General features: G+C 49.4%; 1 protein-coding gene across 1 annotated transcript; it reads left to right on the forward strand.

Moving 5' to 3' along the window:
• The first annotated feature begins 6,084 nt into the window (after positions 1-6,084).
• Positions 6,085-14,028, forward strand: lrrc38a (leucine rich repeat containing 38a). The gene is given in 3 exon segments (XM_078425423.1): positions 6,085-6,769; positions 13,791-13,991; positions 13,994-14,028. Coding segments are annotated over 3 exon segments (921 nt in total).
• The last annotated feature ends 272 nt before the right edge of the window (positions 14,029-14,300 follow it).

Below are 14,300 nucleotides of genomic sequence, written 5' to 3' on the forward strand. Positions count from 1 at the left end.
CTGTTTGGGGTGTCAAACCAAGGCGGGGCTTGCATGGTGAATGTGGAGCCCTGGAGAGTGTTGCAGAACAGAGAGGAGTGGGAGTGTAGATGCAGGCTTTCCTTAAAGTGGCGAGCTAGGTGGACAGGGTGATGAAGATACCATTTGGCATGTGTCCTTGCGGGAAGGGCATTGAGCAACGACGTTGGTCTATCATGACACAGGTTAGTGGTGCCAACAGATACAACAGTGGCGTTTAAGAGGCTTTTAAATAGGCGAAAGGATATGCAGGGACTTAGGTCATGTGGAGGCAGAGATTGGTTTATCTTGGCAAAGGCATGGTGAGCTGAAGGGCCTGTTCCTGTGCTGTACAGTTCAAACTTCCATGTGCAGGTACGCCAATCACAATGTGCGTTTACTTTAGTTTAGCGATACAGCACAGAAGCATGCCACCGAGTCCACACCGACCAGCGATCCCCGCACACTAACACTATCCTACACACACTAGGGACAATGTTACATTTATACCAAGCCAATTAACCTGCAAACCTGCACGTCTTTGGAGTGTGGAAGGAAACCGAAGATCTTGGAGAAAACCCACGCAGGTCACATACAAACTCCGTACAGACAGCACCAGGACCCCTGGCGATGTGAGGCAGCAACTCTACCTCTGAGCCACAGTGTGCTACACACATTGGGGAGGCCTTGGAGTCTGGTAGTACCCTACCCCACTGAGTTACTCCAGCATTTTGTGTCTATCTTTGGTTTAAACCGGCATCTGCAGTTCCTTCCTAGGCAGGTCGTTCGTTGGCACTGATGTAACCAGAGTAGAATAATGTAGCTGTAAATAAAACAAAAGACTTAAAGAACAGGAAGTTCTCAGTTCTTGGTTACAGTTTTCAAGCAAGATGGGGAGGGAGATTAAATAAATCATGGTGTGGCGGCTCCCAAAGGTCGGGCCATACTACTACCGACCCCTCGGCACGGGAATGGACCAGTCCCGGGAGGCGGTCCTGGACTCAGGAATATAAGGACAAGGTTTGGGCGCCAAGCCATTCCGGCAGACTTGACCCGTCTGAGACCCACGAACCAATAAATATACCTTCCCGAAATACCTGGCTCCTTGCCTTTATCGACGCGCTACATTGGTGACCTCGACGGTCCATTCATTAGGATGGGCACAAAAGCAAAAGCCGACCGCCCGTCCGGCTCGCAGGCCGACCAGGCCCCAGCTGTCGACGCGGTAGGAATCAAGCTCCCGACCTTCTGGACCACCCGGGCTCGCGTTTGGTTTTACCAAGCGGAGGCCCAGTTCCAGCTGCAGGGCATCACAGTGGATAACACCCGGTTTTTCCACCTGGTGGGAGCCCTTGACCAGGACACGGCCGAAGAGGTAACGGAGTTCCTCCAGGACCCACCGGCCGACGGTAAATATGAAGCCCTTAAGGAGCTGCTGCTCCAAACCTACGGGCTAACCCGAATGGAGCGGGCCGAAAGGCTCCTCCACATGCCAGGCCTCGGTGACCGGCGCCCATCTAGCCTCCTGAAGGAGATGGTCGCGCTGCTCGACGGTCACAGACCGTGCCTGTCAATATTGGTTAAAGAAGCAATCTCAGCTGGAGATGTGATCAGTTAGAAATATAAGAAAATAACTGCAGATGCTGGTACGAATCGAAGGTATTTATTCACAAAGTGCTGGAGTAACTCAGCGGGTCAGGCAGCATCTCAGGAGAGAAGGAATGGGTGACGTTTCGGGTCGAGACCCTTCTTCAGACTGATGTCAGGGGGGCGGGACAAAGGAAGGATATAGGTGGAGACAGGAAGATAGAGGGAGAACTGGGAAGGAGGAGGGGAAGAGAGGGACAGAGGAACTATCTAAAGTTGGAGAAGTCGATGTTCATACCACTGGGCTGCAAACTGCCCAGGCGAAATATGAGGTGCTGTTCCTCCAATTTCCGGTGGGCCTCACGATGGCACTGGAGGAGGCCCATGACAGAAAGGTCAGACTGGGAATGGGAGGGGGAGTTGAAGTGCTCGGCCACCGGGAGATCAGATTGGTCAATGCGGACCGAGCGCAGGTGTTGAGCGAAGCGATTGCCGGGTTAGAAAGGTCGTCAAAAGGAACACAAAACCGGCAGAAGCTGGAAATTCTGAATTTACAACTTTAATGAGGGAGAAACAGAATTAGTGTCACAAGTCGATGATCTTTCAATAATCTGAACTAAAGAACAAATAGACAGACACAAAGTGCTGGAGTAACTCAGCGGGTCAGGCAGCATCTCTGGAGAGAAGGAATGGGTGATGTTTCAGGTCGAGACCCTTCTGAAGAACAGTCTGAAGACTTTACATCTTCGGTCTACACCAGCACATGCAGTTCCTTCCTACACTAAAGAACAAATAAATACAGTTATCATACTGGTGACACAAGGAACTGCAGATGCTGAAATCTTGAGTGAAGCACAGAGTGCTGGAGTAACTCAGCAGGTCACGTTAAAACTCAAAATGAAGAAGGTTCTGACCAAAAACGTCATCTGTCTATTCCCTCCACAGACGCTGCCTGGCCTGTTGAGTTACTCCAGCACTTGGTATTGTAATCATCGTGCAAGATTTTACAACAGAGTGCCAGTCAGAACAAGGATGATTGACGAGCAAAACTACAAACAAATAATTGGCAAATTCAAGACCACCAGGGCAGTAGCAGTGGCCTGACACTAACTGGGACTTGATCAGTGCGAGAGTAGACGCAGGAAACATGTTCCCAATGTTGGGGGAGTCCAGAACCAGGGGCCACAGTCTTAGAATAAAGGGGAGGCCATTTAAAACTGAGGTGAGAAGGAACTTTTTCACCCAGAGAGTTGTGAATTTGTGGAATTCTGTGCCACAGAGGGCAGTGGAAGCCAAATCACTGGATGGATTTAAGAGAGAGTTAGATAGAGCTCTGTGGGCTAGTGGAATCAAGGGATATGGGGAGAAGGCAGGCATGGGTTACTGATTGTGGACGATCAGCCATGATCACAATGAATGGCGGTGCTGGCTCGAAGGGCCGAATGGCCTCCTCCTACACCTATTTTCTATGTTCTATGTTCTAGTATAGGAGGCTTGTAATTCCTTGTCTGGAATAAGGAGGAATTTGTGCCTGCATTTAACCAGTATTGATCAGTGCGGGTGTCAGGGGTTACGGGGAGAAGGCAGGAGAATGGGGTTGGGAGGGAGAGATAGATCAGCCGTGATTGAATGGCGGAGTAGACTCGATGGGCCGAATGGCCTAATTGTGCTCCTGAAAATTTGAAAAAATATATAAATTCTGAACATTTGAAAAAATATATAAATCAGGTTTTTTTGTGGTGGTGATTATAATTCAATTATAATTATCATTGTTCTGAGAAAGAATAAACTTGAATCAAGGAGTAAAAGATCAAGTTTGGAATTAATTTTAATTGAGTGATCAATGTAAAAATGTTGGGACATGCGGTTTATCTTTTAATCTGCTGATAGTAACTTCTCTCTGAGAAGGATGACGTTTGGTGCCGCTGAATTGAAAAGGTGTGATCAATGGTGACATTTATGCAGGATGTGTGCGCGTTTAAAGGTGAGGACTGTACACGTATTGGTTAGCAAACCACAAACTTGCAGCAAAGCAAGTAGCGATGGGGGAAGTATGATCTTCAAAGCTTTTCAAAGAAGGAGCAAGCAACTACCTGGAAGAGGTCTGCGTATCATTGATCCAAAGACCACCGCAGCATTGTCAGCAAGCTGAACATATAACATTCTTAAGGGGTTGGAGAGGCTAGATGCGGGAAGATCCAGAACCAGGGGTCACAGCTTAAGGATAAGGGGGAAGTCTTTTAGGACCGAGATGAGAAAACATTTCTTCACACAGAGAGTGGTGAGTCTGTGGAATTCTCTGCCACAGAAGGTAGTTGAGGCCAGGTCATTGGCTATATTTAAGAAGGAGTTAGATGTGGCCCTTTTTGCTAAAGGGATCAGGGGGTATGGAGAGAAGGCAGGTACAGGCTACTGAGCTGGATGATCAGCCATGATCATATTGAATGGCGGTGCAGGCTCGAAGGGCCGAATGGCCTACTCCTGCACCTATTTTCTATGTTTCTATGTTTCTAAACATAGAAACATAGGCAATAGGTGCAGGAGGAGGTCATTTGGCCTTTCGAGCCAGCACCGCCATTCATTGTGATCATGGCTGATCATCCACAATCAATAACCCGTGCCTGCCTTCTCCCCATATCCCTTGATTCCGCTAGTCCCTAGAGCTCTATCTAACTCTCTCTTAAATCCATCCAGTGATTTGGCCTCCACTGCCCTCTGTGGCAGAGAATTCCACAAATTCACAACTCTGGGTGAAAAAGATCCTTCTCGCCTCAGTTTTAAATGGCCTCCCCTTTATTCTAAGACTGTGGCCCCTGGTTCTGGACTCGCCCAACATTCAGAACATTTTTCCTGCATCTGGCTTGTCCAGTCCTTTTATAATTTTATATGTCTCTATCAGATCCCCTCTCATCCTTCTAAACTCCAGTGAATACAAGCCTAGTCTTTTCAATCTTTCCTCATATGTCAGTCCCTCCATCCCAGGGATCAATCTCGTGAACCTACGCTGCACTGCCTCAATTACAAGGATGTCCTTCCTCAAATTAGGAGACCAAACCAGATGTGGTCTTACCAGGGCCCTGTACAACTGCGGAAGAACCTCTTTACTCCTATACTGAAATCCTCTCATTATGAAGGCCAACATGCCATTAGCTTTCTTCACTGCCTGCTGTACCTGCACGCCAACTTTCAGTGACTGGTGTACAAGGACACCCAGGTCTCGCTGCACTTCCCCCTTACCTAACCTGACACCATTGAGATAATAATCTGCCTCCTTGTTTTTGCCGCTAAAGTGGATAACCTCACACTTATCCACATTAAACTGCATCTGCCACGCATCTGCCCACCGTTTGCTAATTTCACAAGTCCTAGGAGAAGAATTAGGCCATTCGGCCCATCAAGTCTACTCCGCCATTCAATCATGGCTGATCTATTCACTGTGATATTCCCTTATCATGTATCTGTATACTGTAAATGGCTCGATTGTAATCATGTCTTGTCTTTCCGCTGGCTGATTAGCGCGCAACAAAAGCTTGTCACTGTGAGCACCTTAAAAGCACTCCAGCAAAACACCAGGTGCTGGATGAACTCAGCGGGTCAGGCAGCATCTGAGGGGGGGATGGACAGGTGACGTTTCAGGTCAGGACTTTTCTTCAGTCAAGTCTGTCCAATCCCTCCACAGTTGCTGCCTGACCCACTGAGTGCCTCCATCACTTTGTGTTTCGCTCAAGACAGAACGGTACGGTAGGGCGGCACGGTGGCGCAGCGGTAGAGTTGCTGCTTTACAGCGAATGCAGCGCCGGAGACTCAGGTTCGATCCTGACTACGGGCGCTGCACTGTAAGGAGTTTGTACGTTCTCCCCGTGACCTGCGTGTGTTTTCTCCGAGATCTTCGGTTTCCTCCCACACTCCAAAGACGTGCAGGTATGTAGGTTAATTGACTGGGTAAATGTAAAAATTGTCCCTAGTGGGTGTAGGATAGTGTTAGTGTGCGGGGATCGCTGGGCGGCGCGGACTTTGTGGGCCGAAAAGGCCTGTTTCCGCGCTGTATCTGAAATATGAAAAATATGAATGAAAAAAATAAGATTCCAGCCTCTGCAGTCCCTTGTGTTTCCATTGAAATTACTTCTGAACCCGTAAGGCTGATTGAGATTGGGAAAGTGTTTAAACGAATACAAGGCTTTACTTATTACCTTTTGTTGACGTTCATGAATATCATTTATGAAGGGCGTAACACGAAGCAAAATATTCCAGCAATTATCATGCACATTAATCATGTGAGACTGCCGGTTGTAAGTTATTACTAAAACTGTTAATAAAGCTGGACATGGGATTTTGCTAATTGTCTCTGGGAAATGGAAAGATCCATTGGATTTGCTGGTTTTATTTCTCCTGACAGTAAGAGCCAGTTCCCTCCTCCCTCCCCCCCCCCTCCCCCCCCTCCCCCCCGTCCCTGTGCCAGTGCTATTTGAGCCCAGTGCTGTATCCAATCTCACTTACACTATGCACAGCTGTTCAGTCTCTGCCTTTGCTCAGCATGCTGCAGTCACGGCTCCAGACCCACCTGCCATGCTCCCATGCTCCCCCCTCCGCCTCCTGCCTCTGCTCCTCGCCCTTCTCCACACGGGGTCCAGCTGCCCCAGAGGCTGCTCGTGCCAGGAGGCCCACACCATGGACTGCAGGGGTCTGGGGCTCGTCGGCCTCCCCTCCGGCATCTTCCCTCTGGTGGTCAGGAAGATCGTGATGAGCAACAACGGGATTCGGGAGCTTCCGGCCGACTCCTTCATGTACTACGGAGACCTGGTGTACCTGGACCTGAGCAACAACTCTCTCTCTACCATCAGTGAGGGCACCTTCAGCACCACCAGACTCATCTACCTGGACCTCAGGTTCAACAACTTCTCCCGGCTGAGCTCCGGAGCCTTCAGCTCGGCTCGCCGGCTGATTATGCTACGGCTGGGGAACAACCCGAACCTGGAGACAGTGGACAAGGAGGCCTTCCTTGGCCTGAGTGTTCTCCAGGTCCTGGAGCTGAACGACAATGCACTGGAGATCCTCAGCGTCACTACCCTCAGCTCCTTGCCATCCCTCCGTACCCTGAGGCTCGAGGGCAACCCCTGGCGCTGCAACTGCACCTTTGCTCAGCTGTTCCTCTGGCTCAAGGACAATGCCGATATTCTCCCCACAGGTCAGTGCCACCTCACACCACCGGTCAGTGCTCCTCACCACCGGTCAGTGCCCCTCAACACCGGTCAGTGCCCCTCAACACCGGTCAGTGCCCCTCACCACCGGTCAGTGCCACCTCACACCACCGGTCAGTGCCCCTCAACACCGGTCAGTGCCCCTCAACACCGGTCTGTGCCCCTCACCACCGGTCAGTGCCCCTCAACACCGGTCCGTGCCCCTCTCCACCGGTCAGTGCCCCCTCCCCACAGCGGTAGAGTTGCTGCCTCACGGCGCCACAGACCCGGGTTCCATCCCGGCCTCGGGTGCTGTCTGTACGGAATTTGCACGTTCTCTCCCTGCGACCTGCGTGGGTTTTCTCCGGGCGCTCCGGTTTCCTCCCACACTCCAAAGACGTACAGGTTAATCGGCTTGGTATAATTGTAAATTGTCCCGAGTGTGTGTAGGATAGTGTTCGTGTGCGGGGATCGCTGGTCGACACAGAGGGCCTTGTTCCACGCTGTATCTCTCAACTAAATGTTAGCGATAATCTAACCCCAGAGGTTAGTGATAATCGGTTTCACTGCTTCCAGTACAGCACAGAGAAAACAGGCATCTTCAAAGACAGGGAGCAGATCATCTGCCCAGCTACTGTTGTGTCGTACATAAATATAGGAAGATATGCAACCTCGATAAATGTTACAGTGTTGAAATTTAGTCAGTCATAGAGTCACAGAGTCTTACAGCGTGGAAACATGTCCTTCGGTCCAACTTGCCCACTCCGACCAACATGTCCCATCGACGCTAGTCCCACCTGCCTGCGTTTGGCCCATATCCCACTAAACCTGTCCTGTCCATGTACCTGTCTAAATGTTTCTTAAACTTTGCTCTAGTACATGTCTCGCCTACCTCCCTTGGCAGCTCGTTCCATGCCCCCACCACCCTTTGCATGAAAAAGTTGCCCCTCGGGTTCCTATTAAATCTTTCCCTCCTCACTGTAAACCCATGTGCCCTGGTTCTCGATTCCCCTACTCTGGGCTAGAGACTGTGTGTGTCTACCCGATCTATTCCTCTCATGACAGCCCTGGCTAGTAGAGAAGGAACAGTGTGCCAGGCCTCTCATTGTCTCAGCATCGCTCAGAGTTGCTGCTTCTGTTTATTGTGCAGTGGCTCATAGGGTCTGATCAGGATTTCTCTATCTCGCCTTTCAAGTCCGGTCCACCATTCAACAGGTTCAACAGTCAGACAATAGACAATAGGTGCAGGAGGAGGCCATTCGGCCCTTCGAGCCAGCACCACCATTCAATGTGATCATGGCTGATCATTCTCAATCAGTACCCCGTTCCTGCCTTCTCCCCATACCCCCTGACTCCGCTATCCTTAAGAGCTCTATCTAGCTCTCTCTTGAATGCATTCAGAGAATTGGCCTCCACTGCCTTCAGAGGCAGAGAATTCCACAGATTCACAACTCTCTGACTGAAAACGTTTTTCCTCTGCCGGGCAATGGGCTCGGTGTGATTGGCCTCGGCAGCTCAACTCTGGGGACGATGAAGGCTGGGATAGTTCCTGTGCTAGACATGTTGACACCCGCCCCACACAAGCTGTGTGTGCGTGTCTGTGTCTGTGTCTGTGTCTGTGTCTGTGTCTGAGATTGAGAAAGTGAGACTGAGAGAGAGAGAGGAAGAATGAGAGAGAGAGAGAATGAACGAGAGAGAGAGAGAACGAGAGAGAGAGAACGAGAGAGAGAGAACGAGAGAGAGAGAGAATGAGAGAGAGAGAACGAGAGAGAGAGAACGAGAGAGAGAGAACGAGAGAGAGAGAACGAGAGAGAGAGAACGAGAGAGAGAGAACGAGAGAGAGAGAACGAGAGAGAGAGAACGAGAGAGAGAACGAGAGAGAGAGAACGAGAGAGAGAGAGAGAGAGAGAGAGAGAGAGAGAGAGAGAGAGAGAGAGAGAGAGAGAGAGAGAACGAGAGTGAGAGAGAGAGAGAGAGAGAGAGAACGAGAGAGAGAGAACGAGAGAGAGAGAACGAGAGAGAGAGAACGAGAGAGAGAGAACGAGAGAGAGAGAACGAGAGAGAGAGAGAGAACGAGAGAGAGAGAGAGAACGAGAGAGAGAGAGAGAACGAGAGAGAGAGAGAGAGAGAGAGAACGAGAGAGAACGAGAGAGAGAGAACGAGAGAGAGAGAGAGAACGAGAGAGAGAGAGAGAACGAGAGAGAGAGAGAGAGAGAGAGAACGAGAGAGAACGAGAGAGAGAGAACGAGAGAGAGAGAGAGAACGAGAGAGAGAGAGAGAGAGAGAGAGAGAGAGAGAGAGAGAGAGAGAGAGAGAGAGAGAGAGAGAGAGAGAGAGAGAGAGAGAGAGAGAGAGAGAGAGAGAGAGAGAGAGAGAGAGAGACAGACAGACAGACAGACAGAGACGGACAGAGACAAACGGAGAGAGACAGACAGACAGAGACAGACAGAGACAGACAGACAGAGAGAGACAGACAGACAGAGAGACAGAGAGAGACAGACAGACAGAGAGAGACAGACAGAGAGAGACAGACAGACAGACAGACAGAGACAGACAGAGAGACAGAGAGAGACAGACAGACAGAGAGAGACAGACAGAGAGAGACAGACAGACAGACAGAGAGAGACAGACAGACAGACAGAGAGACAGACAGACAGAGAGAGACAGACAGAGAGAGACAGACAGACAGAGACAGACAGAGAGAGAGAGATCCCACCTATGCAGCTGTACCCAGACTCTCCTGCCATCCCCCACCCAGGCTGTGTTAAGTGCCTGGCTAACTTGTCTACCCACCAGGGGGTGGGTCTGGGAGCTGAATATTACTGAGTCAGATGGGCATGACTGTGGCCCACAGCAACAAGACGCGCGTGTGTCAATAACAGAGGCACCACACGACAGAAATGGAGAAAATCAAAGAGGAAATGTATTTATTACAAATGGATGTGAAACTGGCGAATGGAATCTGGGGTGGTTTCTGACTGCATTAGATGCCAGCAGTCTCTCTCACCCGTCACACCACTTACAGCCTCCTTAAGACAGTGTTGTGTAGCCCAGTTCAGTTTAGTTTAGAGATACAGCGCGGAAACAGGCCCTTCGGCCCACCGAGTCCGTGCCGCCCAGCGATCCCCGCACACTAACACTATCCCACACACTCCAGGGACAATTTTCTAACCACCAAAGCCAATTAACCTACAAACCTGTACGCTTTTGGAGTGTGGGAGGAAATCGGAGCACCCGGAGAAAACCCACGCAGGTCAAGGGGAGAACGTACAAACTCCGTACAGATGGCGCCCGTGGTCAGGATGGAACCCGGGTCTCTGGCGCTGTGAGGCAGCAGCTCTACCCGCTGCACCACTGTGCCGCCCACAGGCAAGGGACAAATTGCCTTGATCTGTACAATGTTGGGAGTCAGTCTTCTAATTGCTAGCAGTGACAGGGCTGCTGTTGAAGTCATACAACATGGTCACAGTCCTTTGGCACAGGCTGCTCACGCCAACCAAGTCAGCATTCTACAGGAGTTACATCGGCGAAACCAAGCGCAGGCTCGGCGATCGCTTCGCTCAACACCTGCGCTCGGTCCGTGTTGGCCAAACTGGTCTCCCGGTGGCCGAGCACTTCAACTCCCCCTCCCATTCCCAGTCTGACCTTTCTGTCATGGGCCTCCTCCAGTGCCATAGTGAGGCCCACCGGAAATTGGAGGAACAGCACCTCATATTTCGCCTGGGCAGTTTGCAGCCCAGTGGTATGAACATCGACTTCTCCAACTTTAGATAGTTCCTCTGTCCCTCTCTTCCCCTCCTCCTTCCCAGTTCTCCCTCTATCTTCCTGTCTCCACCTATATCCTTCCTTTGATATTTACAGGACTCGCGGGTCTGAGCTACAGGGAGAGGTTGAGTGGGCTACCACTATTTCTTGAAGCGCAGGAGGATGAGGGGTGATCTTATCGAGGCGTATGAAAAGATGAGGAATAGAGTAAATGCACAGAGTCTTTTGCCCAGAGTAGGGGAATCGAGAACCAGAGGACATAGGTTTAAGGTGAGAGGGGACAGAATTAATAGAAACCTGAGGGGTAACTGTTTTTTTTTCTCACAAAAGGTGGTGGGTGTGTGGAACGAGCTGCCAGAGGAGGTAGACACAAAATGCTGGAGTAACTCAGCGGGACGGGCAGCATCTCTGGAGAGAAGGAATGGGTGACGTTTCGGGTTGAGACCCTTCTCCAGACTGGAGACCCGAAACGTCACCCATTCCTTCTCTCCAGAGATGCTGCCTGTCCCGCTGAGTTACTCCAGCTTTTTGTGTCTACCTTCGGTTTAAACCAGCACCTGCAGTTCCTTCCTACATAAAACAATACAGGTTGTAAAAATGCAGCACCCCAGAAAAAAAGTAGAAGTTACGTTGATAAAAGCCTGCTGAGTGTTTGCAGCATCATGCCTTGCTGTGAGCAACACATAACACCGAGAAAGATGCACAATCTATTTCCAACCACTACTTTAAAGCATTGGATCTCACCGATCAGAGATATCGCCTTTGATCTACTGATTGGTCTCCCACCTTCTCTGCCTCTGAAAACTAACTCAAAAATTTCACTGTACTTTAATTGGCACATGTGACAATAAATTGATCTTGAAATCTTGAATCTTGATATCATCTCTCTTGTGTAGGAAGGAACTGCAGATACTGGTTGACACCAAATGCTGGAGTTACTCAGCGGGTCAGGCAGCATCTCTGGAGAAAAAGGAATAGGTGACGTTTCAGGTCGAGACCCTTCTTCAGTCACATCTGATGAAGAGTCTTGACTAGAATCATCACCGATTCCTTTTCTCCACAGATGCTGCCTGACCTGCTGAGTTACTCCAGCATTTTGTTCTCTTATCTTTCTCCTTTCACAGTTGACGTTTATAATAAAGTAGAAATTGAGTGGAGAGTGGATTATATAAGGTCATAAGTGATAGGAGCAGAATTAGGCCATTCGGCCCATCAAGTCTACACCGCCATTCAATCATGGCTGATCTATCTCTCCCACCTAACCCCATTCTCCTGCCTTCTCCCCATAACCCCTGACACCCGCACTAATCAAGAATCCATCTATCTCCGCCTTAAAAATATCCACTGACTTGGCCTCCACAGCCATCTGTGGCAAAGAATCCCACAGATGCACCACCCTCTGACTAAAGAAATTTCTCCTCATCTCTTTCCTAAAAGAACATCCTTTAATTCTGAGGCTGTGCCCTCTAATCCTAGACTCTCCCACTAGTGGAAACATCCTCTCCACATCCACTCTATCCAGGCCTTTCACTAGTCTGTATGTTTCAATGAGGTCCCCCCTCATCCTTCTAAGCTCCAGCGAGTACAGGCCCAGTGCAGACAAACGCTCATCATAGGTTAACCCACTCATTCCTATATTTCTGCAAAACAAAGTTGGCGATGGTACAGAGGAGATATTTGTCTTGTCTACGCCACAGATGGCAGTGAACAATGTGCTATTATTGTTAACCGTTAATGGATTGGATGAGTGAAATTAGGGTCAATGAATGTGGTGGAAACGTACTCAAGTGCAACACACGAACAGAGCATCGTGACAACGTTGTCCTCTAGGGGTTACATGACATGATTGCTTTTTTTCCTTGATGAAGCTGAGAAAATGAAGACAGGGATGAGAGAACAATTCCCAATTTAGATTGCTCATGTTGGCAACCAATATCACAAAAGGCAAAGAAGGGTCTCGACCCGAAACGTCACCCATTCCTTCTCTCCCAAGATGCTGCCTGACCCGCTGAGTTACTCCAGCATTTTGTGTCTGCCTTCACAAAACGCAAAGACTCATCGAGGGGTCCAGATCCTTCTTCAGGCACATTGTGTTTATCCATTAACTAATCATTGCAAACATAGCTGGCGTTGACAGTTCACTCTGCACGATACAAGACCAGGTGACAGGGTTAATCATCGTGAATACTCCTTTCCTGTTTCCACGCTGCAGGTGTTTGACATTGTGCTAGCTTATTTTCCGTGAATGAGATTGTCCTCGGCTCTTGTCATTGTGTGCACAGGTTGGAATATAATGGCAGTAGACTCAGGCAAGGTCAATCAACAGTGTAGGGAAAAAACTGCAGATGCTGGCTTAAATCGAAGGTTGACATAAAATGCTGGAGTAACATAGAAAATGGGTGCAGGAGGAGGCCATTTGGCCCTTCGAGCCAGCACCACCATTCATTGTGATCATGGCTGATCATCCACAATCAGTAACCCGTGCCTGCCTTCTCCCCATATCCCTTGATTCCACTAGCCCCTAGAGCTCTATCTAACTCTCTTTTAAATTCATCCAGTGAATTGGCTTCCACTGCCCTCTGTGGCAGAGAATTCCACAAATTCACAACTCTCTGGGTGAAAAAGGTTTCTTCTCACCTCAGTTTTAAATGGCCTCCCCTTTATTCTTCGACTGTGTGGCCCCTGGTTCTGGACTCCCCCCAATATTGGGGACATTTTTCCTGCATTTAGTTTGTCCGGTCCTTTTTCATAATTTTATACGTCTCCATAAGATTCCCCTCTCGTCCTTCTAAACTCCAGTGAATACAAGCCCAGTCTTTCCAATCTTCTAACTCAGCGGGTCGGGCAGCATCTCGGGAGAGAAGGAATGGGTGACGTTTCAGGCTGAGACCCATCTTCAGACTGACGTCAGGGTAAGGGGGTGGGACGAGAGAAGGAATGGGTGATGTTTCAGGCTGAGACCCATCTTCAGACTGACGTCAGGGTAAGGGGGTGGGATGAGAGAAGGAATGGGTGATGTTTCGGGTCGAGACCCTTCTTCAGTCTGATGTCAGGGGAGGGGGCAGGAACCTGCCCCCTCCCCTGACATCAGTCTGAAGAAGGGTCTCGACCCGAAACGTCACCCATTCCTTCTCTCCTGAGTTGCTGCCTGACCCGCTGAGTTACTCCAGTCTAAGGTCAATCAACACTTCTGAAAGTTCACGTTCACTGAATGAGCGAGTGGTCTTTACACCCTGTAACATTATTTACATCACTTTCCTGCAGGCTTCGATGCCATCCAGTGCTCACTGCCCCAAGACAGGAGGAAGATCACCCTCAATGAGCTATCCAAGAGCAGCTTTGTCGGGTGTGAGTTCAGCCTGACACTCACTGACTACCTGATCATCTTTTTCTCCGGGGTTTGTGTCTCCATTACTGCCATCACCACCAGCTTCTTCTTGGCCAACGTTGCTCAGTGTTTCCACAGACTTTCAAGGCCAATGGTGATGACGATGACAACTGACCACACCGGCGAGACACCAAACAAACTCTGACCCTGATATTTCTTACATATATTTAATTTCCAGAGAAATGTTTTTACTTAAATACAAAGCGGCACATTGAAGTGCAATATATTTGCCTCAGTAGGGGGGGGAAAGGGAAATATTAAAATGATTTTGTTTTCTAATTAAGTGTGGCTTGTGTTTGCATGAACTAGTGGAGATTGTTCAACTCTTTGAGATGGGAACGTCAGGAGTAGGGGTTGCCAACTATCTCACTCCCAAATACAGGACA

The sequence above is a fragment of the Rhinoraja longicauda genome, chromosome 30, assembly GCF_053455715.1.
Source record: "Rhinoraja longicauda isolate Sanriku21f chromosome 30, sRhiLon1.1, whole genome shotgun sequence".
Classification (NCBI taxonomy): Eukaryota; Metazoa; Chordata; class Chondrichthyes; order Rajiformes; family Arhynchobatidae; genus Rhinoraja; species Rhinoraja longicauda.